The sequence below is a fragment of the Leucoraja erinacea genome, chromosome 14 (assembly GCF_028641065.1).
Source record: "Leucoraja erinacea ecotype New England chromosome 14, Leri_hhj_1, whole genome shotgun sequence".
Lineage (NCBI taxonomy): Eukaryota > Metazoa > Chordata > Chondrichthyes > Rajiformes > Rajidae > Leucoraja > Leucoraja erinaceus.
The window spans coordinates 13,629,208-13,656,403 of NC_073390.1; the positions used below are offsets into that span (position 1 = coordinate 13,629,208).

General features: G+C 41.7%; 2 protein-coding genes across 2 annotated transcripts in view; both read right to left on the reverse strand.

Annotated features, from left to right (window-relative positions):
- Nucleotides 1–1,869: 1,869 nt before the first annotated feature.
- Nucleotides 1,870–12,747, reverse strand: LOC129703293 (zinc finger protein 639-like). Its single transcript, XM_055645643.1, has 3 exons — nucleotides 12,328–12,747; nucleotides 8,990–9,061; nucleotides 1,870–6,874 (listed from the first exon to the last, which is right to left on the reverse strand). Exons 1-3 carry the CDS (start codon nucleotides 12,383–12,385, stop codon nucleotides 5,718–5,720), a joined length of 1,287 nt encoding a protein of 428 aa, XP_055501618.1. The 5' UTR covers nucleotides 12,386–12,747; the 3' UTR covers nucleotides 1,870–5,717.
- A 10,319-nt stretch (nucleotides 12,748–23,066) lies between these two features.
- Nucleotides 23,067–27,196, reverse strand: part of LOC129703292 (uncharacterized) — a 75,581-nt gene continuing 71,451 nt past the window's right edge. The window contains exons 9-10 of the mRNA XM_055645642.1: nucleotides 26,363–26,469; nucleotides 23,067–24,282 (exon numbers count right to left, since the gene is read on the reverse strand). Coding sequence (XP_055501617.1) covers nucleotides 24,083–24,282; nucleotides 26,363–26,469 — 307 coding nt within the window. The 3' untranslated portion in view covers nucleotides 23,067–24,082. The remainder of the gene's footprint in view (nucleotides 24,283–26,362; nucleotides 26,470–27,196) is intronic.

The window sequence follows — 27,196 nt, forward strand, 5'->3', positions numbered from 1 at the left end:
TTTAAACATGTAAAGAATGAGATAAAATACCAGAGCAAAAGGAGGCTACAGACCTTTGGTTGTTGAGTAGAGCTACTGCTCATGGAAATAAACTGTTTTTCTGTCTGGCTGTGGTGGTTCTGATAGTCCGGAGTCATCTTCCAGAGGGAAGTGCTTCAAAGAGTTTGTGGCCAGGGTGAGAGGGGTCAGAGATGATCTTACCCGCTCTCTTCCTGGCCCTTGCAGTGTACAGTTTCGTCGATGGGGGGACGGTTGCAGCCAACAACCTTTTCGGTTGATCGGACGATGTGCTGCAGCCTCCGGATGTCGTGCTTGGAGGCTGAGCCAAACTAGACCATGATGGAGAAGGTGAGGACAGATTCTATGATGGCAGTATACACTGGATCATCATTGCCTGTGGCAGATTATGTTTTCCCAGCTGCCGCAGGAAGTACATCGTCTGTTGGGCCTTTTTGACTGTGGAGTCAATGGTGGCCTCCCATTTAAGGTCCCTAGAGATGATGGTTCCAAGGAACTTAAATGACTCCACAGATGTGACTGTGGTGTTGTTGATTGGTGAGTGGGGTGAGGGGAGGGGGAGCTCTCCTAAAGTCTACAATCAATTCCACCGTCCTAAGAGCATTGAGCTCCAGGTTGTTGCGATGGCACCAGGACGCCAGCTGTGTCACTTTCTGTCTGTAGGCAGATTCTTCCCCATCCTGGATCAGTCCAATCATTGTATCGTCCGCAAACTTGAGAAGCTTGACAGAGAGTCTGTGGAGGTGCAGTCATTGGTGTAGAGAGTAAAGGAGAGGGGACAGCCTACAGAGGAGTACACAGCCTTGCGGTGCTCCTATGCTGAGGGTCAGCGGGTCTGAGATGTGCTTTCCCAGCCTCACATGCTGCTTCCTGTCTGTCGGGAAGTTAGTGATCCACTGACAGGGGTTCAGGCACAGTCAACTGGGAGAATTTGGAGTGTAGTAGCTCTGGCACAATGGCGTTGAAGGCAGAGCTAAAATCAACAAAAAAAATCCTTGCATAGGTACCCTGGCGGTCTAGGTGCTGGAGGATGAAGTGCAGGCCTAAGTTGACTTGGGTATGCAAACTGCAGGGGGTTTATGATATTTTTCAGGTGGGCCAGCACGTCTTTCAAGGGCCTTCATGATTACAGAGGTCAGTGCGACAGACCTGTAGTCATTAAGACCAGTAATCCTTGGCTTTTTGGGTACAGGAACAATAGTGGAGACTTTGTGCAGGCAGGGGCAGTGCAGGTTTGCAGGGACTGGTTGAAAATGTCTGTGTAGACTGGTGCTAATTGTTCAGCACAGAGCTTGTGGGTAGAGGGGAAAACATTGTTCAGTCCTGGAGATTTCTGGCTTTTCTGTCTCCTGAATAGTTTCTCCACTTCCTCAATTGCAGTACCCATTAGCTGAAAACTCTTCACAACATAATTTTTGTACACCGTTTTCATTTTCTATTTTGGTCATTCTTCTGGCTTCTGCCTGACTAGTACATTATGATTCACTTCATAAAGAGGAGGCCTTTTTCCCATGGAGCTAGATAGGCTCTTTGTTAAATCTCTCACGGCTTTAAATAGGAAGGGGTCAGCTGTGGTGATCCCAGGTCCTAGTAATCAAACTTGTTTTTTTTAAATACATTTATGATTCTGTCCCACATTTTGTTAAAATAACTAAATTGCTATGCCCAATTTTACTCGGTACATGCAGAATGATTCAATTCAGCTTAAGCACACAATTGCTTGGGTATGTAACATCAAACCCTTAAAGTAATTTTTCCATATAAATGTAAAGGATTATGGGCGAGTGGTGTATCGCGCATGTGTAAAAGCATAATCAAACTGAATACAACGAATCAGAGGACCCATCATCTCCAAAATGAGCTGGTAAAGTTTATTTCAAAACTGATATCATTTATTCCATCACTTGATACAATCTTTAGTATAATTATAGCTCACATACAATTTAGAGGGAGAGCGACATTTTGCCAAAACCACTTTACAAACAGTGGTAGGAGGTCCATCATACTACACTAAAGCCCATGGACTAAATCACTTCTGAATAAATACTAAATGACTCTCAGCAATTACAGAATATAATCAGAAAACTAAGCTAAATGATCTGGTGGGGAAACCCTCTGGTCACCAGAGGCATTCTTTACAAATCTTCTTCGGAGAATGTATATTCCCACTGAGCCAAGGTACATTCTGACCATCTGGATGTTGTTATGGAAGAACCATTTTATATTAACATCAAGAAGACACAGAGGAAAAAATGCAGGTCATTGGCTTAAAGTAGCTTACTTTAATTTAACTTTGATTGCCTATATACAGTGCCCTCCATAATGTCTGGGACAAAGACCCAACATTTATTTATTTGCCTCTGTACTTCACAATTTGTAATAGTAAAAAAATCACATGTGGTTAAAGTGCACATTGTCAGATTTTATTAAAGGCCATTTTTATACATTTTGGTTTCACCATGTAGAAATTACAGCTGTGTTTATACATAGTTCCCCCCATTTCAGGGCACCGTAATGTTTGGGACACATGGCTTCACAGGCATTTGTAATTGCTCAGGTGTGTTCAATTGCCTCCTTAATGCAGGTATACGAGGGCTCTCCGCACCTAGTCTTTCCACCAGTCTTTCCGTCACATTTGGATGCATGGCAGATGAAGTTTAATGCGGATAAATGTGAGGTTATCCACTCTGGTAGCAAAAACAGGAAAGCAGATTACTATCTAAATGGCGTCAAGTTGGGAAAAGGGGAAGTACAACGGGATCTGGTGGTCCTTGTTCATCAGTCTATGAAAGTAAGCATGCAGGTACAGCAGGCAGTGAAGAAAATGAATGGCATGTTGGCCTTTATAACAAGAGGAATCAAATATAGGAGCAAAGAGGACCTTCTGCAGTTGTACAGAGCCCTAGTGAGACCACACCTGGAGTATTGTATGCAGTTTTGGTCCCCAAGTTTGAGGAAGGACATTCTTGCTATTGAGGGAGTGGAGCGTAGGTTTACAAGGTTAATTCCCGGGATGGCAGGACTGTCATATGCTGAGAGAATGGAGCAACTGGGCTTGTACACTCTGGAGTTTAGAAGGATGAGAGGGGATCTCATTGAAGCACATAAGATTGTTAAGGATTTGGACACGCTGGAGGCAGGAAACATGTTCCCAATGTTGGGGGAGTCCAGAACCAGGGGCCACAGTTTAAGAATAAGGAGTAAACCATTTAGAACGGAGACGAGGAAACACTTTTTCTCATAAACAGTGGTGAGTTGTGGAATTTTCTGCCTCAGAGGGCGGTGGAGTCAGGTCTGAAGTGTATAGACACATCCTAACTGCTCAAGTTCAAACAAATGCCTCAAAACTCATTGGCCGGCGGTTCATTGCACAGCAAGACAATGATCCCAGACATACTGCTAAAGCAACAAAGGAGTTTTTCAAAGCTAAAAAATGATCAATTCTTCAGTGGCCAAGTCAATCACCCGATCTGAACCCAATTGAGCATGCCTTTTTTATGCTGAAGAGAAAACTGAAGGGGACTAGACTCCAAAACAAGCCTGAAGGGGACTAGACTCCAAAATAAACTAAAGTTGGCTGCAATACAGGCCTGGAAGAGCATCAGCAGAGAAGACACCCAGCAATTGATGTGTCCATGAATCGCAGACTTCAAGCAGTCATTGCATGCAAAGGATATGCAACAAAATACTAAACATGACTACTTTCATTTACATGACATTGCTGTGTCCCAAACATTATGGTGCCCTGAAATGGGGGGTACTATGTATAAACATGCTGTAATTTCTACTTGGTGAAACCAAAATGTATAAAAATGGCCTTTATTAAAATCTGACAGTGTGCACTTTAACCCCACGTGATTTTTTTCTATTACAAATCTCAAATTGTGGAGTACAGAGGCAAATAAATAAATGATGGGTCTTTGTCCCAAACATTATGTAGGGCACTGTAGTTCAGACCAAATACAAATTATTTCCCTCCACTCACAATGATAATATTTGGATACAAATATCAAGGTTTCACATTGCACAATTACTTTTCAGCAGTAACCTGATGAAGTGGGTGCGGAAAGTTAAAATGAGAACAAAAAAAGTGAGAGCTGCACTGGACACGTAATATACAAGGCTGCACGCACCCGTTCTCAAATAGCAAACGGCAGATCATGCTCTACCAAGTTAGTCTTTGGCAAAGAAGCAACACTTATTGGTGCAAGAAAGTCCGACGTGATTGCTAAAGGGCACAAAACGTCACGTTTCGGAATCTGCAGAAAAATGATTCTCAAGATGCCTAGAAAAAGAGATGGGCAGGTTATCATTACAAAAACAATTAAGATGACTAAACAGAAAAAAGACTGTTGGATCGGAATAATTTGCTTTATGTAATAAGGCAATACCTTCCTTGAGGATTTATATATTGCAGAGATGGATTCTAATCTAATACTGTCTAATAATTGCTAAATTTATTCAAAGTCCTCTACCTAGAACCTTAATAGGGTAGCCTCTGAATAACATCACCAAAATTATTCCATGATCTGTTTGAGCTTCCCTTCTCTCATTTAATTTTATTTTGCCGACATTCATTCCCTTCTCACCAATGCAATAACCACAGCCATATTGTCAAGGCCAATGGAAAAGTAGAATTGCATAAATATGTGAAAGAGACCCCATGATTTCATAGGAGGATGCGCCTGGAGTCTCTGCTCAATTGTGCTAGTATTAAAGTGAGAAAAACCAAGAACAGATCGGGTCTAGCCAAAAATCTATTTTTTACAATCTTTGGTGCTAGTTTAAAAATCACTGCACTATAAGCCAATATTGCCTACAAAATGGGCCATACCCAGAGGACAAGTTAAACATCACTGTGAACCTCTGTTAGTTGGTTCCAATGGTTGGCCTTTGAGAGTTTTAAAAGGGTATAAAGCTATATTGGGCAGGTTTTACATGATTTTGATAATGTAAATGACTACAGACTGACAGGTACAACATTTTAACTAGCAAATGATTCGGTCTATTTTAAAAATGGTTATTTGCTTAGAATTCAGTTACTAGCAGGTGATAAAGAAAGATTACAATGCTCATTTTTGTCAAAAATCCACAGCCATAGTATTGGATCTGTACCAAGTTATCACTTAAATATAAAAGAACATAATTTAAAGCAAAGTCTTAAAAAGCACTCACTGAAATACTGACTAATTTTGTTTTAATTGATAATACTTAAATGAATTTGAGAAGAAACCCGAGTAAATAAAACTGGAGGAAATTATGTCCAAATTACTGACTACATTTTGAGCAGAAACTCTATCCCGAGTTGGTTTTGCTTTCCAGATACAAGAACAATGACTCAATACGTAGCTACATTTACAAGGCTAAATTTTTCACATTTGCGATGTTTTGGGATTTGGAATGATCTCTTGTTTTGTTCTCAACTTTCACACACACCATGCTAAAATCACCAAAATTAGAACACAATTCAAAATACTATACACCTACAAATTAAGTCACCTCTGAAGCTGGCGGCATAAGCTCACTTAGTGCACAGGGTAAAACACTGGATAGAAGTCGTGGCGGGGATTGTGATAAATTGCATGGTATTCTTCCACTGGAGCATTCTCCCAATCTTAAAAACAAAACGCTAATTGTGTTTCTCACCTTTAGGTTTAAAATTCTACATTTTTAGGCAAGATTCCTAGTTTAAAAGATGTTTAATTGTCATAAACCTGATACCATAGCTGTTGATTGTTCTGTTTGTGTTTAGCAAGATGCCACACGAGCTCGCTGTTGTTTGCAAATCTCAGCATGCACATCTCACATTTGTATGGTAGCGCTGCGGTGTGGCCCAAGTCTATGTGTGTTTGGAGGTTTGACATTTGCTCCGTCGAGTAATCACAGTACTGACACAAATAGATCTCCTGAGATGTGTGCAAGTTCAAGTGTTTGTCATATTCAGCGGTGTTGCAAAACCCCTTCCCACAATCATCGCACACGTACGGAAAGAAGCGGGCATGTTCAATCGCCACGTGCCTGTTGACATTGGCATACAGCCGGCTCCTGTAGCCACAGGACTGACATATAAAGAAATTACGGTACCGGTCAAAGCTCACTTTGCTCAGAAAACCCGCTGATCCGTGAAGTCCATCTTCGGAGGTATCATTCATCTCCATTAGGCAGTAAGTATGTTCAGAAAGGACATGGCCGTGCAGCTCAGTGGCATCGTCCGTGCCATACTCACAGAACTGGCAGAGGTATTCCTCATCACCATCATGCTGCTGCAGGTGAAGGTGGAGGTCACTGGTACTGCTGAAGTGAATGTCGCACTGCTCACACCAGTATAGATACTCACCGATGTGGGCGTCTGCTACATGCAACTCCAGCTCCCTTGGGTTGTCAGCACTGTGGCTGCAGAGCTGACAAGCACTTGGCTCATCCGCCTCGTGGACCTGCAAGTGCTTATGGAGCAGACTGTATGTTAGGAATTCACGCTTACAGACTGGGCAGATGTTAGACAGAGTGTCCGTGTGTCTGAGAATAACGTGTTGTTTCAGCTCCAGCGGGTACTTGCTGTTAAAATCACAATGCTCACAGCTGTAGAGTCCATCGCAGGATGGTTTCCGCAGAGGCCACTTGTGTTGGTATAGAATCCCCATGCATGGAGATTTTACTGGTCTTTCAGAACCATCACTAACTGAACTTTCTGTTGTATCATCTTGGTGTTTATTGGAGAGAGAAATGTTCTGGTCAGAATGGTAGGTGTTAAATTTTCCATCTTGGTCGTTAAAAAGGCTCCAGTTTTCAATCCCGCAGTGCCTTTTATTAGTTCCTTTTAAAAATGTATTAATTGGCCTCACTGTCATATAAAGGTCTGAAAAGCAAACAAGATATATCATGATGTATTTAAGGCTTTATTTTGATAAATCCACCCATTCCTCCAATTTTTTAGGGAACAAAATTAAAATTTCCCCCATGGTAATTATGGGGAAGTGAGGCAAAGATAATGTTTTGAAAGTTAACGTGGAAACTGCATGGCATCTAGATGGCATGGGGCAGCACGGTTTCGTAGCGGTAGAGTTGCTGCCTGACAGCACCGTGGCTTGGTGGGAGAGTTGCTGCCTTGCACCACCAGATACCCGGATTCAATCTTGACCGTGGGTGCTGTCTGTACGGAGTTGGTACGTTCTCTCCGTGACCTGGTGGGTTTTCTCCGGGAGCTCCGCTTTCATCCCAAATTCCAAAGACACACAGGTTTGTAAGTTAATTTTCTTCAGTAAGATTTGTAAATTGTTCCTAGCATGTAGGAAAGTGCTAGTGTACGGGGATCGCTGGTCGGTGCGGACTCGGTGGGCTGAAGGGCCTGTTTCCTCGCTGTATCTCTAAACTAAAAACTAAACTAAAGCTATATAGCGCGGAAAAAGACTTTTTGGACGAATGCAAGGAAATGTAGGGACAGGTGTTGCATCTCCTGCGGTTACAGAGGCAATGCACCTACTGAGTGGGTGGTTAGGGTGGGAAAGGAAGAGTGAATCAAGGAGTTATGGAGGAAATAGTCTCAGTGGAAAGCAGAAAGTGGATGGGAAGATGTGACTGGTGGTAGGATCACAGTGAATGTGGTGGAAATGTCAGAAAACTATGTTTTGGATGGGGAGGCTGGTGGGGTGAAAGGTGGGAACCAGTGGAAACTCTATCCTTGTTCCATCTGGGGGGGGGAGAGCGAGAGCAGAACTATAGGACACAGAGGAAACATGGGCGAGGGATCCATCTACGTAGCAGGGGGGAAACCGTGTTTCCTAGAGACAGAAGGCATCTGAGATGTCCTAGAGTGGAGGCCCTCACGTTGGGAGCAGATGCAGTGGAGACAGAGAAATTGAGAGTAAAGGATGGTGTCCTTGCAAGAGGCAGGGTGGGAGGTGGTGTAGTCCAAATAACTGGGACTCAGGGGGTATATTGTCAATAGTGACTGAGAAAAGGGAGAGTGGTGTCAGACATTTTTCTGTCTCCATCACAGGGGATAGATTATCGATTGACGTCTACAATAAACGCACTGACTTCCCATTCCCATAATGGTCTTTCTGTCCTGAGACTCCCCACTTGCAGGGTAAGGCCAGATACAAACTGGAGGAACAGCACCTCATATTCCACTTGAGTAGCTGACAACCCAATGGTAAGAACATAGAATTCTTCAATTTTAGGTAATTAATTAACCAGGATATAATCCCAACCTCTTTCCAGTGCCCCAACTGGTGCACATTGATGTCTTCCACAATCTTGTCTCCATTTACCCTTCCCCCTCTATCCCTTCCTCAGGCTTTACATTTCAACCCCTCTTCTCTCCTTATTTCACACCCTTTTGTCTTTCCATCTCTGTCATTTGTTAAATTATTTGTCAATCAACCCCCCCCCCCACACACACACACACACACACCTGTATCCACCTATCACTTGCCTGGCTTTGTCCTGTCCACCTCGTTTCCAATTTCCTCCCTTTTACTACAATCAGTCAGAAGAAGGGTCTATTCATGTCCTCTAGAGGTTCTGCCCAACATGCTGAGTTACTCCATCATTTCGGGTCTTTTTTTGTAAACCAGCATCTGCAGGCCCTTGTGTCTACTTGATACTTTTGTACCTTGGCAGTAATTGGAAAGCCCACTCCACCACCATTATCTAGATTCACACAGTCACTCAACACAGCCAAAGCCAGCAACATTGAAAACATAACCCAGTAAGATCCACTGCAAGGATTTGGCGAGAAAATTATGGGAAAGAGGGAAAGGAAATAATAATAAATAGTCTAAAGTTTTACTGGCTTCTTTTGGTTTGCTGCGTCTTTCACAAACTTGTTGCAATTAAGAAACATCCAGTTTTGATTTCCACTCCACAATCATAAAAGCACAATTCAGAATAATAAGCAAGTGCAAATTGCATTTCAAGGAAAGATAATTCTCACACGTACAAATATTCTTCATCAACAGTTTCATCCTACCTTGTGAATCACTTGAGTAAGTGCAGTGTTCGGGACTGCTTTCACCTTCATCTTCAACCGTGGAATCGAACCCTGCAAAAGGGACATTAGTATTTTGAGAATGAATTCTATCAAAAGCTAAATTGCCTACCGAGGGTTTACAGAAAATGAATCATACATTGTCACTATTTTAGCACCTTGTACAAATGTTCATTCTACTCAGAAATATGGTATTTAAATTCTCAGAAATATGGTATTTAAATCCTCAAATATAATAATTGCCCTCCAGATTGCTTTCTTCATATGCATGCTGGCATTCAATGATACAAAACCATGAAATGCTGTAAATACTCAAATCGAATCAGGCAGTTTCTGTAAAAAGAGAACCAGGGTTAACATTTTATGTGTGGAGGTTCTTTGAACTTAAATTGCTGAGTGATTGCAGCATTTTCTGGTTTTATTTCCGTGGTCCAATTTCATTGACCTTCAGTGCCTTGTCTACAAGGTGACCCAGGTCCCTTTAACTCTAACCAATCCATCATCGGTTAATAAATATTATGCCTTTCAGTTATGTGCACCAAACACTGCTTTTATGTTCCAGGCAAGAAAACATGAAAGCTCAAATGGGGCAACTTTCCATGAAATTGATAAATCTCCAGGAACTGTCTGGCCTCCACTCACTTGTTTTCTTAAATACAATGTGCTTGCACAGGTCCCTGCACTGAAATTGGAAGTTGACAACACAAGAGTATAAAAGCAGAGAAACAATGCTGTCTGTAAAGATCATAATTTCACCAGTTATGACTGTCTTCATTATAAGTGCTTGTACTTTAAGAAAATGTCAAGGAAAAACGCTGAAGGAACTCAGTCGTTCAGGATCCTTTTTAGAATGGGAAAGGAGGAAAGGAATTAGAACAGAAAAGAGATCTTACAAAAATGAACAAAATATCAGGGAAACTTTGATAAGACTGGAACATTTACCTCTGCTGTTTAGTCAGTTAATAATCAAAAGTCATTGATACAAACTCACAAGGCAAGAATAATTTTTTTTTTTAAAGTGAGCAACTAGAAAGAATAGTAGACAGAATTTGTAAAAGCTTTGAGAAAATTAGATTTTGATTCAAAGGGTAAAGCACATGCATATGGTGTAAATGGGTTATCCTTTCAGTGAGTTAGAACAGACAGGAAGGGCCAAAAAGCCTTTATTGAAGCAAAACATTTCCACCCCTGTACTCAAAATCTCTCAAAATAAAGATCAACATACAATTTGCCTTCCTAATCAATGCAGCACCTACACCTTGTGTAGAGACTAATGCACAAGAATCCCTAGATCACCTTGAACCTCCTGCCTTTTGGTGGTCTAATAAAATGTATAATATCGTAAGAGAAGCTGTCAGGGTGAATACGGAACGCACACTTCCCTTAACGGGGTCTAACTAGAAGCTTATTTCAGAAGTTAGAGATGGAAGCACAGGGTAGATTAGCTGCCATGCAGCACCAAAGACCTGGGTTCGATCCTGACCACGGGTGCTGTCTGTACATAGGTTGTACGTCCTCAGCAATGGGCGCTCAGGTTTGTAGGCTTTTGTAAATTATCTAGTGTATTTTGTAAACTATTCCTAGTGGCTTTTGTAAATTTTCCCTAGTGTATAGGATAGTGCTGACAAGTGTACGAGGTGATCGCTGGTCGGTGTGGACTTAGTGGGTCAAAAGGCCCGTTTCCACGCTGTAAGGTCTAAATAATAGTTACCCATCGAAGATTGCAAGTGGAGGCACTTTATCACCAAGTTCATGACTATTTAGTCTATTTAACCTCAGATTTATGAAAACAGGGTATGCAAGGTTGAAATGCACTGACATTTGAACAACTGAAAGTTAAGGGTTTTTTTTGGTGGTGAGGGGGACATAGAGAAAGCAGTTTTGATGCTAAAATTGTATTAGCCAGGATGTTATTGAAGGGTAAAACAGACTCAAAGGACTGATTGACCTGCTCCAGTTTCTCATGTTCCAGTTATGGCCATCAAGCATAGATACATCTTAGGGAGGCTCGGGAAAATGGACAATATGCTGCTGGAGGAACTCAGCAGGTCCAGCAGTATCAAATGAACAGGCAAGGTTTTGAAGCAGGACTTTTCCTCGGACTGCTGCCTGATCCTCTGAGTTCCTTCATCGATTGTTTATTGCTCAAGATTCCAGCATCTGCAGTTTCTGGTGTCTCCTCTGCGAAAATGGAATTGTGGTTAGATAATGACCTGCATGTCCCTTTCTGAATATTGTCATAAATGTTGCAGGAAGTTTTGAACTGTAGGAAACATAATGGACATTTTACACTTAGCTATAACTCACAATGTGATACTGATTAATAGGAATCTGAGGGGTAACATTTTCACACAAAAAGTGGTGGGTGTATGTAAGCTGCCAGAGGAGGTAGTTCAGGCAGGGACTATCCGACATTTAATAAACGGTTAGACAGGTATGGGTAGGACAGGTTTGGGGAGAAATGGACCACATGCGTTCAGTTGGGATTAGTGTAGTTGGCCGGTGTGGGCAAGTTGGGCCGAAGGGCCTGTTTCCACACTGTATCAAAGGTATCAAAGGTATTTTATTGGTCACATTCACATACACCGAGGTGTAATGAAGTGAAATGCTTTTTGCCATTTTGCAGTACACAAAAAAAGAATACAGACATAACACCAATGAGAGTCTTAAACACAAAGAATATCCCCCCACAATGGCTCACACCATGAGGAAAGGCACAAAGTCCAGTCCCCAACCCCAGTTCGCCCATAGTCGGGCCTATTGAGGCCTCCACAGTTGCCTCTACGGAGGCCCGATCACTCTATAACTCTAGGGTCACATAGTTTATGTTGGCTGATTTATAGATTCCACAATTCCAGCCATATTAGAGATGACAAACTGTCCTTCTGCGCATCAGTAACATGGGATATTTTACAAAATGTTTAAGAAGGAACTGCAGATGCTGGAAAATCAAAGGTAGACAAAAATGCTGGAGAAACTCAGCGGGTGAGGCAGCATCTATGGAACGAAGGAAATGGGCAACGTTTCATGTCGAAACCGTTCTTCAGACCAGCAGATGCTCGTTGGGTCCCTGTCACCTCCACCTCCCCCCTTCCCTCCCGGCCTCAGCCCATAGTAGGGTCCTTATTTTATTTTTTAAACCCTTCCCTCAGCAGTCCCTCACACACCCTTCCTTCCACGCACCCCCACCCACGCCCTTCCCTCGGGGGCCCTTCACCCCGCTTCTCTCCCCCACCGCACCCATCCTGCTGCTCTGCTCTCCCCCCCCCCACCCCCGGGCTAGTGTTGCCCCCTCCAGTATGCCCTCCTGCCAGCGATACCTGAATACCGCGAGGGGTTTAAGCTCTTCCTCCTCTTCCTTTTGCCACGGTCGCTCATCTTGTGGCCGGAGCCCGGGCCCGGTTCCGGTTCCAAATCCAGGCCCGGACCTGCTCCGCTCCTCACACCGACCGCTGCCGCCTCGAAACCCGGCCCGGTCTCCGCCCCAGCAAAACGGGCAGGCAAGGCAAGGCAAGGCCAGGCCCCGAGCCGCGACCTGTTGGCCTAATGGAAGCGGGCGGATGGACGGCGCTCTCTCTCCCCGCTCGGCCAAGGCCCCGAGCCGCTGCTCCCCAATCGCTTCGCTTCAACTCGCTCGAAAATGGAGACGGTCCCTAACGCGGTGACGTCAGCTCCGCTCCCGCTCGGCTTTTAACTGTCTACTAAGGGAGCGTCTGTATTTTACAATTCAGCTCTAAAAGGTGTGTTGGCAGGGACATCTCTTGTTTGTGTATCTGCATTCGCCATCTGTATGTGACTTTCTGCATTATATTTTCAGTTACCATTCAATGGAAGTAAGTTAAGTTACATTAAACCTGCCTCCAAATGCCAGACGCTCAACAAGTGTTCAGACTTCTTTCAACCTATTGTTCAGCATCTTACATGCTTGCTTGGCATTGCATTGATTCATACATCTATCTATCTATCTATCTATCTATCTATCTATCTATCTATCTATCTATCTATCTATCTATCTATCTCTACTATTAAAAGTCTCGACTTGTTTGTCTGTCTGTCTGTCATCTCAGGAGCTACGCCAAAACGGTACACATTAGCACGAAAATGTTTGCAGAATCTTATTCAGTTTTTTCCCGTGGTCGTTCGTATCAAGTTTCTTCACATTTTTTTAAAGTCCAATGCTGGGGGAGGCAGGGGATTGGTAGAATCTTACGTTCGGCAACGGGTTTAGTTGGGGGACTACGCCTCCCATGGGGGCTATGGGTTAGTGGTGCTATATTGCATTGGGGAACGGGTTGCATTGGGGGACCAGGCCTCCTGTGTGACAGGCACCCAATGGGCCATAGTTGGTCTAATCTATATACTATTAAAAGTCTTGACTTGTTTGTCTGTCTGTGATCTCAGGAGCTACGCCAAAACGGTACACAATAGTGCGAACATTTTTTGCAGAATCTTACTCAGCTTTTTCCCGTGGTCGTTCGTATCAAGTTTCTTCACATTTGATGTTTTATTTCACGTTATTGACATTTCTAGGTATAAAAAAGCCAACTTTAACAAGATTTTTACTGTTAAAATCCTTGCTGCACCAGCTAACAACAGACTTCGATACAAAGTTACAATACAGGAACACTGTGCTTCCACCAACTTTTCACCTGAATGGGACATCACAGTCCTCCACCCGACATTTGCAACAATGTTGCCATCATATAACACTCCAGCTCCACAGGAGAGGGAGGGTCAATTGCTATTGCAATTGGCAGGCAGGGAAGTGTAATTCAAAATTTTTTTCAAAGTCCTGTGCTGGGGGAGACAGGGGAGCGCTGGAATCTTACGTTAGGGAACAGGTTGCTTTGGGAGTCCAGGCCTCCCGTGGGGCCTATGGGTTAATGGTGCAATATTACATTGGTGAACGGATTGCCTTGGGGGATCAGGCCTCCCGTGTGACAGGGACCCAACGGGTCCCATTTGGTATAGTAAATACATGCAGTTATGTCCTTTCAATTTCATGTAGTTCTCTCTCTTCCCCATGCTCACACACCTATGTATGAGCATATTTATCCCACCATTTCCCTGCTCCTTTGTAAAAATAAGGAACTGCAGATGCTGGTTTACACAAAAGGACACAAAGTACTGGAATAACTCAGCGGGTCAGGCAGCATCTCTACCCATTCCCACTTCCCTGCACATTTAAAACTTATTTGTGTTCTCACTTTTCCTATCCTTATTAAGCCTTTGACCTGAAATATAAAATTTTCATCTCTCTTTAAAGATGCTGTCTGACCTATAGTTTTAAGTGTTTCCAGCAGCTTTTGTTCTTATTTCAGTTTTCAACAACAACATCTGCAGTATATTTTTATATACCATTTAATGGGAGTAAGTCAAATCAAATTAAATGTAACCTGCCTCTAAATGTCAGTAACGTTCAACAAGTTGTCTTCTGACAACTTTCACCCTATTCAACAGCTTACAGGCTTCCTTGGCGTTGATGACTAACTAATAACTGGTCAATTGCGACATGGAACAGAGGTGTTGTAGACTGTGTAGTTGTCTCTCAATTCAAGTGATCTTGGTTCGATTCTGACCTTGAGTACTGTCTGTTGAAATTGGGTTTTGTCCTTGGAAACACCAGTTTCCTTCCACCTACCAACTGATTACTGTACCGCACCATTAGTGAAGTTCGCTGATGGAAGAACCATGGGTGTATTAAGTGGCAAATTAAACAATAATTTATTTATACAAAATAAGTGGGGGAATGGGAGTGATCTGAGAATTAGGATAGACTTGATGGGACAAATGGCTTCTTTCTATGCTATAAGTAAATCGGAGGAAGAAACCCGTGTGAATGTTTTGGCTCCCCTGAAGTAAATTATTTGGTTCTAATTCACCTACAAATTGTTTGTGTTTTCAGTTATGAGACAGACCTCGTTGATAATGTTGTGAAATGGCCATGCATGCATTTTAGCACCGTTTCCAAAATTCTGGAACTGTTCTTACAGAAAAACCACAAGTGATTCAAGTGGTTACACTAATTAGTCCCAGTCAGCATCAATGGTACTGAAGTAGAAATGGTCGAGAGCTTCAAGTTTGTAGGCGTAAATATCACCAACAATTTGGCCTGTACCAGCCACAATGAAGTTACGACCAAGAAAGCACAACAACGCCTCTACTTCCTGAGAAGACTAATTAAGTTTGGCATGTCTCCAATGACTATTAACAACTTCTACAGATGCATCATAGCATCCTATTAAAATCACAACTTGGTTTGGGAACAATTCTGCCCAAGACCGCAAGAAATTGCAGAGAGTTGTTGATGTAGCCCAATCTATCACACAAAGCAGCCTCCACCCGTCGACTCAAACTAATCAAGGAACATTTAGACCCAGCCATTCACTCTTCTCCTGTCCCCTGTCAGACTGAAGATCGAGAAGCTTAGTGCATACCACCAGATTCAGGAAAACCTTCTTCACTGCTGTCATCAATCCATTGAACAGACCTCTCATAAGCTAAGGGTGTAGTCTTATCTCCCAATCCACCTCATAGCAGCCCTTGCACTTTTTAAAAATCAGAATTTTCTCTGTAGCTGTAATGATGTAACATTAAATTCTGCAATCTTGCCTTTTTTCCATTGTACCACTGCTGTATTTGCGTACAACTTGATTGTACTTATGCATAGTATGATTCGACTGGATTCATGCAAACAATTGTTTTCACCGTATGTCGATACATGTGACAATAATAAACAATAAGGTCATACAGCAGAGAATCAGGCTCTCTGTCCCACCTTACCCATGCCAATCATGAAATCTTATCTATATTAGTCTCAGTCATCAACATTTAGTCTGAGGCCTTGCATGCCATGGCAATTCAAATGCTCATTAAGATTTATATTTCCTGAAGGTTATGAGAGTCTCTGGCTCCACCACTCTCTTGGGCAGACCTTTTCAGATGCTAACCACCCTTTGTGTAAAAATATTCTTCTTTATATCGCTTTGTCTATCTTAACATTACTCCCTATCTTAAATCTATGCCCTCTTATTAGAGATGCCTGTGCAAAGGGGAGGTTTACTACTATCTACTGCATCTATGCTCCTCAAAATTGTATACACCTCTACCAGGTCCTCCTTCAGCCTTCTCCACCCCAAGGAATGAAAACCCTGTCCGCCCCAGTCTCTCCTCATAACTAAGACCATCTACCCCATGCAACATCTTGGTGAATCACCTCTGCACCCTTTCCAGAGCAATCACTTTCACTTTCTGTCCTGTTACACGTAATAGCCTTATAGTCTGCCGGCTCTTTTCAGCAATTAGAAAGTATGTAAGACGCATCAAAAAGAGCCAGGATAAAAACATAGTCCTTAATCTAGAGGTAGAAGTGCAAGAGAATTAAATTAGGGAAGTCTTCAAATAACTCAACCAAAAGACTTCCACCTTTCTTTGTTAAACTTTAGAATTTCAGAACCAGTGGTGTTTGGGCATACAGCAGACAGGAAGCAGCACTAAAATGACCGCTGAATATGTGAGCAATCTTACCCATGGCCCAGGATAGAGCACTTTATCAGAACTGGAGAAATTCACCAGAGTTATATAAAACATATTTAAAATAGCAACCTTCATTGAAGCTATTGTTGCAATAAAAGGAATCTTAGGTTTCGTAGTTAGAGAAGATGGTGAACGCTTTTGATCCAAATACTGCCTGACCCATTGAGTTATTTTAACACTTTGTGCCTTGCTCGGTATTTCAGCATCTGCGGTTTCTGGCAGCTCCATTGAGTATAGAAGTTGAGATGTTATGCTGCAGTTGAACACACCTTTGATGAGGCCTCACTTGGAGTATTGTATTTAACGTTGGTCATTTTGCTATAGGAAAGATACCATTAAACTGTAAAGAATGTGGAAACTATTTATGAGGATATTGCCAGGACTGGACTGGACAGGTAGGGAGGGGTTAAGCAGGCTAGGACTTTATTCCTTAGAGGGTAGGAAATTGAGGGGTGATCTTATAGAAGTTCATAAAATCATGAGAGGCATCGATAAGATGAATGCACACAATCTTTTTTCTTGGGATCATGAAGTCTAAGCTAGAGGGCATAGGTTCAAAGTGAGAGGGGAATGATTCAAAAGGAACCTGAGCGACAACATTTTCACCCAGAGGGTAGTACGAATATGGAAAGTTCTGCTTGAGGAAATGATTAAGGTTAGTACAGTAGCACCATTTAAAAGCCATTTGGACAGTTTAATTATTCAGAGGGATATAGATCATAGGCAGGCAAATAAGACAGCTTAGATTGCCATTTCAGTTAATATGGCTGAATTGGGCCAAAGGGCCTGTTTCCCTTTGTGTTTCATGCATACAAATACCCAAATCCCGCTGAAATCCACTGATTTGCAGTTTTTCTCCATTTAGATAATAGTCTTTTTTTTTCACTCATCCTACCTGAGTACTTGACCTCACAGATTTCGACACAAATTTTTCCAAATGTCAGGCCTTTCCAAGAAAAGCAAGAATGAGGCAATGATTGTTGAAGTCAATGAAACGTTTACTGCGGGAGCCCTACGCTGGATCTCTGCTGATGCAGACTTTGCAAAGGCATTTCCAGCCTCCAATATCAGGTTGATGCAAGAAAACTGCAAACATAATTGAAGGCAACCTAATCAGAAGATTTTTACCAACTTACTCTGGAAAATCAGATCTTTCCTCAGGGAAAGAATCTCCATTGGGAAACATATTGGTGCGATGATGATACTGCAGGCACAATAATTGGTTAGATACGCACTAGATAATATGGTACTAGGGGACATAAAAATAATGCCAAAAGTTAGGTCAATTTTCCCAAAGAATGTAAGGACCCCAAAAATATGTGAAAAATTGCCCTACTGCAGTTTAAGTCAATGTTCAGTTGCAGAGAGCTTGGATTTTTTATTGGAGTTGCGGAATTTCTAAACCCTGATGTACAGTATTCTTTTGACTATTTTGACAAGGCTCATTAACTCCCAATGAATTCTGCAGTCAAATGAGCTCATTCCTACTTCAAACTTTTCTCTACTGTACAACAGGATGCAAATAAAAAGGTGAGAATTGAGTCCTTTGGGCAGCGTTTACTTGGACTCCTTTACTAAATACTGTTCTGAAATCAAAACATATCAGTGAGGTCACAAGTTCTGCTGTTCATGTTATCTTTCTTGCACATTTGTTTTGCATTCTGAGTGACTCAAAAAAGTGTGATTATTTTGCAGATAACAGGAGAAAATGCAACATATATAAAATCTCCTCTTGGTAAGCTTTTAGAATAATGAATACAGTCAAAAATGGTTCCACACTTGGAAATCAGACCTTTGGAAATCATTGCATTATTTCAAAGTAACTTTTCATCACCATTTTGATCAAGTTTGGACAGCTATAAGGAAAGTCAAAAGTGAGTTGCAATCTGTCTTTGTGAAGTAGAGCCCTCACTCCATTTGCAATTGAGTCTTTATTCAATCTAATGCTAAATACAGATGTCATAGGAATTAATAATATTAGTTCATTAGCAAATAAAGATTGTTAAATATACACACATTTGTACTATAAAATATGTATTTTTAAATCATTCATAGAATTTGCCCAATATTGGCATGAACTATCTATATTACTAAAAGTAAGATCTTGACCGCATTTGACTCACTGCAATGTGATTTCCGAGAGAACTTATGGCCGTTATTTTTGGCCACCTCGCTCAGAGACGCCCTCCGCCGGACTGGACCAGAGGATGTTTCCCATCGATGAAAAATCAGAGATATATTAATGTTTTTTAAAAAATCGCCATTCTCTCTGCTGCCCCTGCTGGCGGCAGGGGGGAGGAACTATAAAACCCGGAAGTGTCATGGCTCACTCGGTCAATGCCAGATGGAGGAAGCGAGATGGTCGTGGCTCTCTGAGCTGTGAATAACACTGAACGCACGTCTACTCCACGGTGAGTCCACGGGGTGTGGTTTTCAGCAAATGTGTTTGTTGTTTGCAAAGTGTTTGCCCAATTAGGTTGGATTTTTAAAGGGCTTTCAGCAAATGTGTTTTGTTGGTTTGCAAAGTGTTTTTGTCTAATTGGTTTGGCTTTTAAAGGGCTTGCTTGCAACAGTTTTTGGATGGATAAAGCGTGAATAAACATTTTATTAGATCAGGACTGTGTTAATTTCAAAATTAGCGCTCATTCTGTGATTTTCACTTAGTTGCATGATGGCGCTGATGATGTAATTTCCGGTTAGGGTCATGCTGGCGCTGAGTGCGTCATTTCTGGTTTGTGGCAAGAAGCGAGAGGGTGACGTCAAGATGGCGCCGAGTGCAGGTGTCGTTGAATAATTCAAGAGAGTTGACTGCTCTGTCTATGGTGAGTGTGTTTGTTGGATGTTATTTAAACCACGTTTTTGCTTCAGCAGCAGCAGCCTCTACAAGAGGCTTTAAACATTCATTTTACACACTATATTCAACATGTTCTGAAATCAACATGTTCTTGGCATTTTAGTATTGGGTGTGTGAATGAGTCTGTGTGTGTGTGTGAATGTGTGTGTGTGTGTGTGTGTGTGTGAATTAGTCTGTGTGTGAATTAGTCTGTGTGTGAATGAGTCTGTGTGTTGTGTGTGTGTGAATGAGTCTGTATGTGTGATTGAGTCTGTGTGTGTGTGATTGAGTATGTGTGTGTGTGCGCGTGTCTGTGTGTGTGTGTGTGTATCAGTCTGTGTGTGTGAATGAGTCTGTGAGTCTGTGTGAGGTGGAGGGTGTGTGTGATCAACAAATAACAAATAGTATGAACTAGCACAACAAAGCCCCCCCCCCCCCACTGGCCAGCAATATTGAAATTGGTGGAGAGGTGGAATATTGCGTTGGGTGACCAGCCCTCTCGTGTGATGCTGGGACCCAATGGGTCCCATTTAGTCTAGTATTGATTGTTGTCCTGAGTTGCCCCTAAGAAGATACTACTGACTCACTTTCTTCAATTGCTGCAGCCTGCATGTGAAGGTATTCCCACAGTGTTATTGGTTCAGGTCTTAGTGACAATGAAGAAATTATAACATAATTTCCAAGTCTGGTTGATATGTAATTTGGATGGCGTGGTGTGGAGTGGAGGACGTTGAATGACACAGATGCCCTAATCCTGCTAGTTGGTTGAAGTTGTGATTTATTGAAGAAATGTTGGTGACTTTCTGCACAGCATTTTATAGGTGGCGCACACATTACTGGTGCAGGGAGTCAAATGTTCGAAGTGGTGGATATGGGTGCCAACAAATGCATCATATTGGACTGGATGGTGTTAACCTTCAAAAATGCATTCATCCAGGCAAGTGGGGAATATTCAAATACAGCCTTGACTTTTGCCTTGCGGACATTGGAAAAGTATTGAAGAATCACTTGACATTCTCTGGCCTATTCCTTGAAACAAAATATGCATGTAGCTGTTTCAATTACATCTCTGGCCAAGCATGAACCACAGGCATTCAACAATGATTACAATCCTTGGCGAGTGACGTGATTCTCACTTTTTTGCATTTGATCAGTGACTGATACTTGGGTGGCACAAATTCACCTGCAAATAGATGGTCGAAATATCTGCAGCAACAAGTCAACATTGAACTTTGGTAAAAGAAATGCAAAACATATCTAACGGACCTCAGAGATCTTTTAGATAAGAATAGTGGTTAACTTGTCCAAAACAAACTTTTTTTAAAAGAGCACAAGAATTTTCTGGAAACATGAAGATCAACTGAGGAGATTTAAGATTTGTGTCCATAACTTTGAGGCTGAGTTCTTTGACAATAAATTGAACAGGAAACTGGACTGTTAATGTTGGTGCACAACTGGACCATTCGCTGCTGGAAGATTCATTTTATCTCTTCTTCTTCTTCTTCTGTAAAACAAATTAGATCACCAATATTATTAACAGCTACTGCTGTTCTCTGGATTTGACTTGTTTTCCAGTAACTTGTCAAACTTTTTGGGCTTGAATGTTTATAATGTTGGTTGATAACATTGCGAAATGTTATTAAACGCGTACATATTGATCACACGTGGGTGCACGCACTTTCTGTTGACAAAGCCACTGTAAGAAATGCTGACTGACACAATTAAGAAATAGAGTACCGTTGTTAATTGAAACTTCTGGCTATTTCCCCTTTTCTTGTTAAGTCATTAAGAGAAATATATCTTTTTCCGTAAACCAGCTACTGCAGTTCCTTGTTTCCACCTCTTTTATCCACTATGCCATCATGGGGTACCACCAGGGGGCGCCGCACGATGGCAGCCTCGCCAGTCTGTCTTTTCATCTTTTTTTTGTTATTTTTTGTGTGTTTTAAAAGTATGTGTTAATATTCTCTGGTTTGTTTTATGTGGGGGGTCGGGGGAAACTCTTTGACTTTTTTTCAATCTGTTACCTTGCGTAGATGTGATTGTTTTCCAGATCGTATCACTGGTCGCTCTGCGGCCTAACATCATGGAGCTGGCGGCCTTGCTCGGGACTGACTTTGAGCCCCACCGTGTGGACGTGGACTTACCATCGGAGCTGATCTCTTGCCTGGGATCGACTATCCAACTGCAGCCTGCAGATTTCACCATCGAGGAGCTCGCAGTCTCGGGTAGAGACCGATGTCGGGAGCTCCAAACGACGGAGAATCGCTCAGCCCGGGGGAGTGGAGATCCCCCCCGAAGCAGGAGTTTAATCGCCCAGATGCGGAGGGCCCAACCACCAGCTACGGGGCCCAAGATCGCCTCGTCAACGGAAGGCTCGATGCCCACGACCGTGGGAGAACAAAGACGGGAAGAGATTGAACTTTTTTCACCTTCCATCACAGTGACGAATGTGGAGGTGTCACTGTGGTGGATGTTTATGTTAAAATGTGTTTTGTGTGTTCTGCTGCTTTTTATTGGTATGACTGTGTGGCAAATGAAATTTCTCGTATGTTGCAAAACATAATTGGCTAATAAAGTATGATTATGATGTTGATTATGATCCTTGCAGTTCAGGTTTGCTTCAGAATTTTATAGGACTATCAAACCAACTCATAAAACCATCATCAAATATGGCTCCACACTTTGGTAAATCAACAGTTAAATTAATTGTGTGGTAAAAAGCTTGTTTAGCGCCTCAGTTACAGTAGGTGGCAGCCTTTTCCATAAACGTTTCCATAAATTATTCCATGTGCAAAACTGTAGTTTCCTCTTGAAATTATCGTATTCCATGGTTCTATTATTACAGTAATATGCCAGAAATAACTCTCGACATCTCCATCCAGTCCTTTCATTAAATGAGAAGCTAACCTCTCCTTAACTCTTACTTTAAAGAGAATGGAGATAACATTCTTACCTTTCCTTCACAAATCATTAACCCTGGAATTTGGGAATGATCATCACTGTTCTGCTAATTTGTCCCTATTTCTATCAGGCTACAGTGCTGACCAGGAAGATATCAGTTAAAACCCATGCATTATTCACTTGTGTAGTTTCCAATATTTACTTTTTTTTCCATTTCAATTGTGCTTCAAATCTTCAATTGTATACCTCACACAAAATCCAGTTCCGTATGCCTAGTTGTTTCCCAATCTATAGATAAATAACCCATCTTAAACTTGGTCAGCCTTGATTAACTTTTGGGTAAATTAATAACAGTAGGGCAGAAAGTGAAGAATGCCGTGAAATATACAATCTCAGATTTTTAACTGCTTCTGGATTGTCTTCCAGAGACAGTCTGACAGTCAGCCTAGTGTCAGAGATGGGCTTGATAAATTAATTAAAGGCCTTGAAAGATTACACATAAAAGACATATGTGAGGGCGACAGATAGCACAATGGGCTAAGAGTTCGGCTGGCGACCGGAAGGTAGCCGGTTCAAATCCCGCTTGGAGTGCATACTGTCGTTGTGTCCTTGGGCAAGACACTTCACCCACCTTTGCCTGTAATGGAATGTACGGCGGCAGGCGCGGGCACACCGCGACGCCCTGTGTCTCCCTTTCAAGGGAGATGCTAAAAATGCATTTCGTTGTCTCTGTACTGTACACTGACAATGACAATAAATTGAATCATTTCATTTCATTTCATTTTTAAAAAGATAAAACAGTGGCTAAAGGGGGAACTGATTCAATTTGAAATATGTAACAACAAAATCACAATGCTAAATGATAAAGGCGAGTAGAACATTAGGTAAACATCTTTTCACCTGCAGAGGAATCAGAATAGAACTGGTGATAATCAGCTCCGATTTTAGTGAACAGTAAGGGGTGCTTGACCTACACCTGCTCCTATTTCTCAATTCTTAGATAGATCTGGGTACACCATAAAGTAGTGGTGCAAGATCATTTTAGGGATGTGGTGATCCTCACAGCAAAAAGGGATTTGTGGCAGTAACAGGTACCACACCTAACCACAGTCCAGGGAGCTCTCACCCACTCCATGACATTTTGCAGGCCCATGAAACTAACCACTGCTGCACTCTAGACAACCTCTTGAGTTTTTTTTTGTATGTTTTAATACATTCCTTAATACATTCCTTCACAAGATGAGGATATTGTTGCAAGGCCAGTATTTGTTACTCATCCTTAATTGAGGAAATGGTGATTAACTACACTCTTAAACTGAGATCGGTGTTTAGTTACTGGAGGGACTGGATCTACCAGCGTTGGGATGGGCAAGGATGATTAGCGATAGTCACATGACTTTGTACGTGGGAAATAGTGACTCCAAAATCTGCTGGAGATTTTTAAAGAGGTAACCAAGAGGATTTACAAGAGCAGGATGGTGGATGTTGTCTATACAGACTTTTACGAGGCCTTTGACAAGGTCCCACATGGTAGGCTAGTCGGGAAGGTTAGATCCCATGGAATCCATGGAGAGCTAACTAATTGAAGAAATAATTGGCTTGATGGTGCAGGTACAACAATAGTTAAAAGACACGGACAGGTGCATGGATCTGAAATGTTTCTAGGCCAAATGCACTGAATGAGACTAGCTTAGATGGGCATCTTGGTCGGCATGGATGAGTTGGGCCGAAAGAAGTTTAGGGAAGTTCTAGGGAGAGAACAGACTTGTTTCTCCCTCCACAGATGCTGCCTGATCTGTTTACTATCTCCATAATTTTATGTATTTCTGGTTGTTATTCAGATTTCCAACATTTGCAACTTTGTTTTTGATTTTCTGTAACTGCTGGTTTACCTTCTTATTTCTTTTAGTTTTCTTGTGCTTTTTGGCATTCTTCAAAATGTTGCTGAAAGTATCTGCATTCATTTGGGCCGAAACATCAATTTTCAAATCAGGGAGTTTTGCTGGAAAGCAAAAGAATCCCAAGTCATTCTTCCAAAAAATGTCTTGGGTATTCTTAACTATGAATTAATATCAGTAGCAGAAGTAGAATCATTTACAACTTCAAATAAGAATGTTCCTTTTTCAATGCTCTGACAGGTAATTTTGTGTTGTGGTCTGTGAGAATTTTGGCCATGTGCAATTTCAAAACGATTCAGCAAACTCAAGTGTTAACCACTGACAAGTCCAATCTGTAAACACAGACACGTCATTTGACACAATCACATTTGTCCCTTCAAAGAATCATTATAATGATATTGCCACTTTCTTGCCATTTCCTGCATAGATTCACAGAGATGTTACGGCATAGATCAGAGAACATGGAACAATACAGCACACGAAAAGGCCCCTTGGTCCATGCCGAACATGAAACCAATTGCCTCTGCCTGCACATGATCCATATCTCTCCAGTCCCTGCATATCCATGTGCCTATCAAATATCCTCAGACAACGCAGCCTATCCAAGTCACCTTGCAGCCTCCAAGCATCCTCCTCACAGCTAACACTGCCCCCGAGCTTCGTGTCATCCGCAAACTTGGAGATGTTGCATTCAATTCCCTCGTCCAAATCATTAATATATATTGTAAATAGCTGGGGTCCCAGCACTGAGCCTTGCGGTACCCCACTCGTCCCTGAGTGCCATTGTGAAAAGGACCCGTTTACTCCTACTCTTTGCTTCCTTTTTGCCAGCCAGTTCTCTGTCCACATCAATACTGAACCCCCAATACCGTTAGCTTTAAGTTTGTATACTAATCTCTTATGTGGAAGGAATAGGTGACGTTTCGGGTCGAGACCCTTCTCATGTATATCAGGCTAGGGTAAGATCTTTGTCTGGAAACATTGGCTCTGTTTCTCTTCCCTCAAATGCAGCCTGACCTGCTGAGTGTTTCCAGCATTGTCTCTTTTTGTTTCAGATTTCCAGCACATTTTGTTTTTTAAGATTTTCACGTAAGCTGACAAGCTTCCTATCATATAGGACATCTGCCCTTATCAATCATTCCAATAGTTCACTCTATATATTTTACTATGTTAAGGATATCACAAGAGTGCAATAACAATTTTGGTGAATGAAAACAAAATCCAAATGTTTCCCCGAAGGTTCTTTGCCAATTATCCTAAATCTGTGCATTCTGAGTATTATGCTTCCTGCCAGAAGAAACAAACCTCTTTGTAAATTAAAACACTTCCATTAAGTAGAATAAAATAAAGAACATTGGATGATACAGCACAGGAACAGGCCCTTTACCTCAACATGTCTGCAATGACCAGGATACCAATATGAACTAATCTCATCTGTCTGATTAGAAATTACATATGATCCCCATATTTCCACTCCCTGCCTGTTCATATGCTTGGCTAATCATGTCTTAAACATGACCATGTATCTCATTTTACCACCTCCCTGGTAGCATATTCCAGGCACCTACCACTCTCTGTGAAAAATACTTATCTCACAAATCTCCTTTAAACAATTCCCCTCTTCCTTAAATCTAAGCCTTCTAGTATTTGATATTTTGACCCTGAGATAAAAAAAGACTTTGGCTATCTACCTAATCTATACCTCATAATTTTATATACTTCTGGCAGGTCATCTCTCAATGCTCTGACATTCCAGTGAAATATCCAAGTTTGCCATCTCTCCTTATAGCTAATACTCTCCAAACCAGGGAACTTTTGCTTTATAGTTATCACAGTGCATTCAAATCTCCCCGTAACTTTCCCTACTCTAAGGGAGGCAAACCTCTTCATTAGGCTCGATACATAACATACGTAACAATATTAATCCTTTCTCTTTTTCATAAAGTTATATAAATCTTCAGTCCTAAGTCATTTCAGCCAGAATTGTATGACCTTGGAAAATTCAAAGGCAAGAGGACTTGAGGAAAGCTGGATCTACAAGGTGAACTTAGAAGTACATTCCCATAGTCACAACTTCCTCCTGCAAATGTCAGGGTCATTGTTCCATGGGCAGCCTTTGTTGCTGTAAACATCAATGTAAAGAAATTGTAACCGTGGGTAAATTGAACCATATTTTGAAATTACCTTCTTTCCTTTCTCTTAAGGCATCGAGTATCATTTTGCCACTCAGCTCACCTAAGCAGTTACCATCTAAACGCAGTTCCGTCAAATGATCTGAAAACTGTATCAATCTGTATGAAAAAAAAATCCATTGGGAAAGCAAATGGAAAAAAAAATGGTGATATCGGAAAAATAGACATTAGAGAGAAAAAAAGGACTTGATAAATACTGGCCCACAACTTGCTATATGCAACAATAAACATTTTCTCTCTATTTAATTGCATCGACCTATTTTACCATCTGTTGCCAAAACCACATGAGTTGACAATGTCACAGTGGGAGTTAGACATCTGGGGCTCGTTGAATTGGAAGAGCCATTCTGCACCTCGTTAATCAATTACACGGAATGTTCACAAAATTAATAGCACAAGAACTGAGGAGCAAGTATGAATTAGGATGTGCATTTTCACCATCAAATCCACAGAGCTGGAGGGAAACAATAATATTTTAAAATGTGTTCATTTATGGGAAGTGTACAATGCTGGCATGACCAGAATTTACGACCCATCCTGAGTTGCTTAAGAGGAAGTGGTGTGAGGCACCTCTTTGAACCTCTGATATCTGTCTGGTGAAGGAGTACACAGAGTGTTATTTGGTAGGAATATCCTAAATTTAAACCAAGCGACGAAGAAGGAACGTGCCATTTTGGATTAAGCGATAAGATTAAAGAATTGAGTTTAAGATAGTTTTTTTGGATCTTGCATTTTTAAATAATCCAACAGTGAAAATCTAAGGGGCCAAGATCGAACGGAGGTGATGGTTGATTTTCACTCAGAAAGGTTAATTGCTAAACACATC

Excerpts from the sequence above, each read along its gene's own strand:
- LOC129703293 (XM_055645643.1), bottom strand. The coding sequence starts at position 12,385 with ATGAGCGACCGTGGCAAAAGGAAGAGGAGGAAGAGCTTAAACCCCTCG. Across the intron at positions 9,062-12,327 it reads AAACCCCTCGCGGTATTCAG|GGTTCGATTCCACGGTTGAA; the intron begins GTATCGCTGGCA and ends TCCCTTTTGCAG. Across the intron at positions 6,875-8,989 it reads TTACTCAAGTGATTCACAAG|ACCTTTATATGACAGTGAGG; the intron begins GTAGGATGAAAC and ends TTTGCTTTTCAG.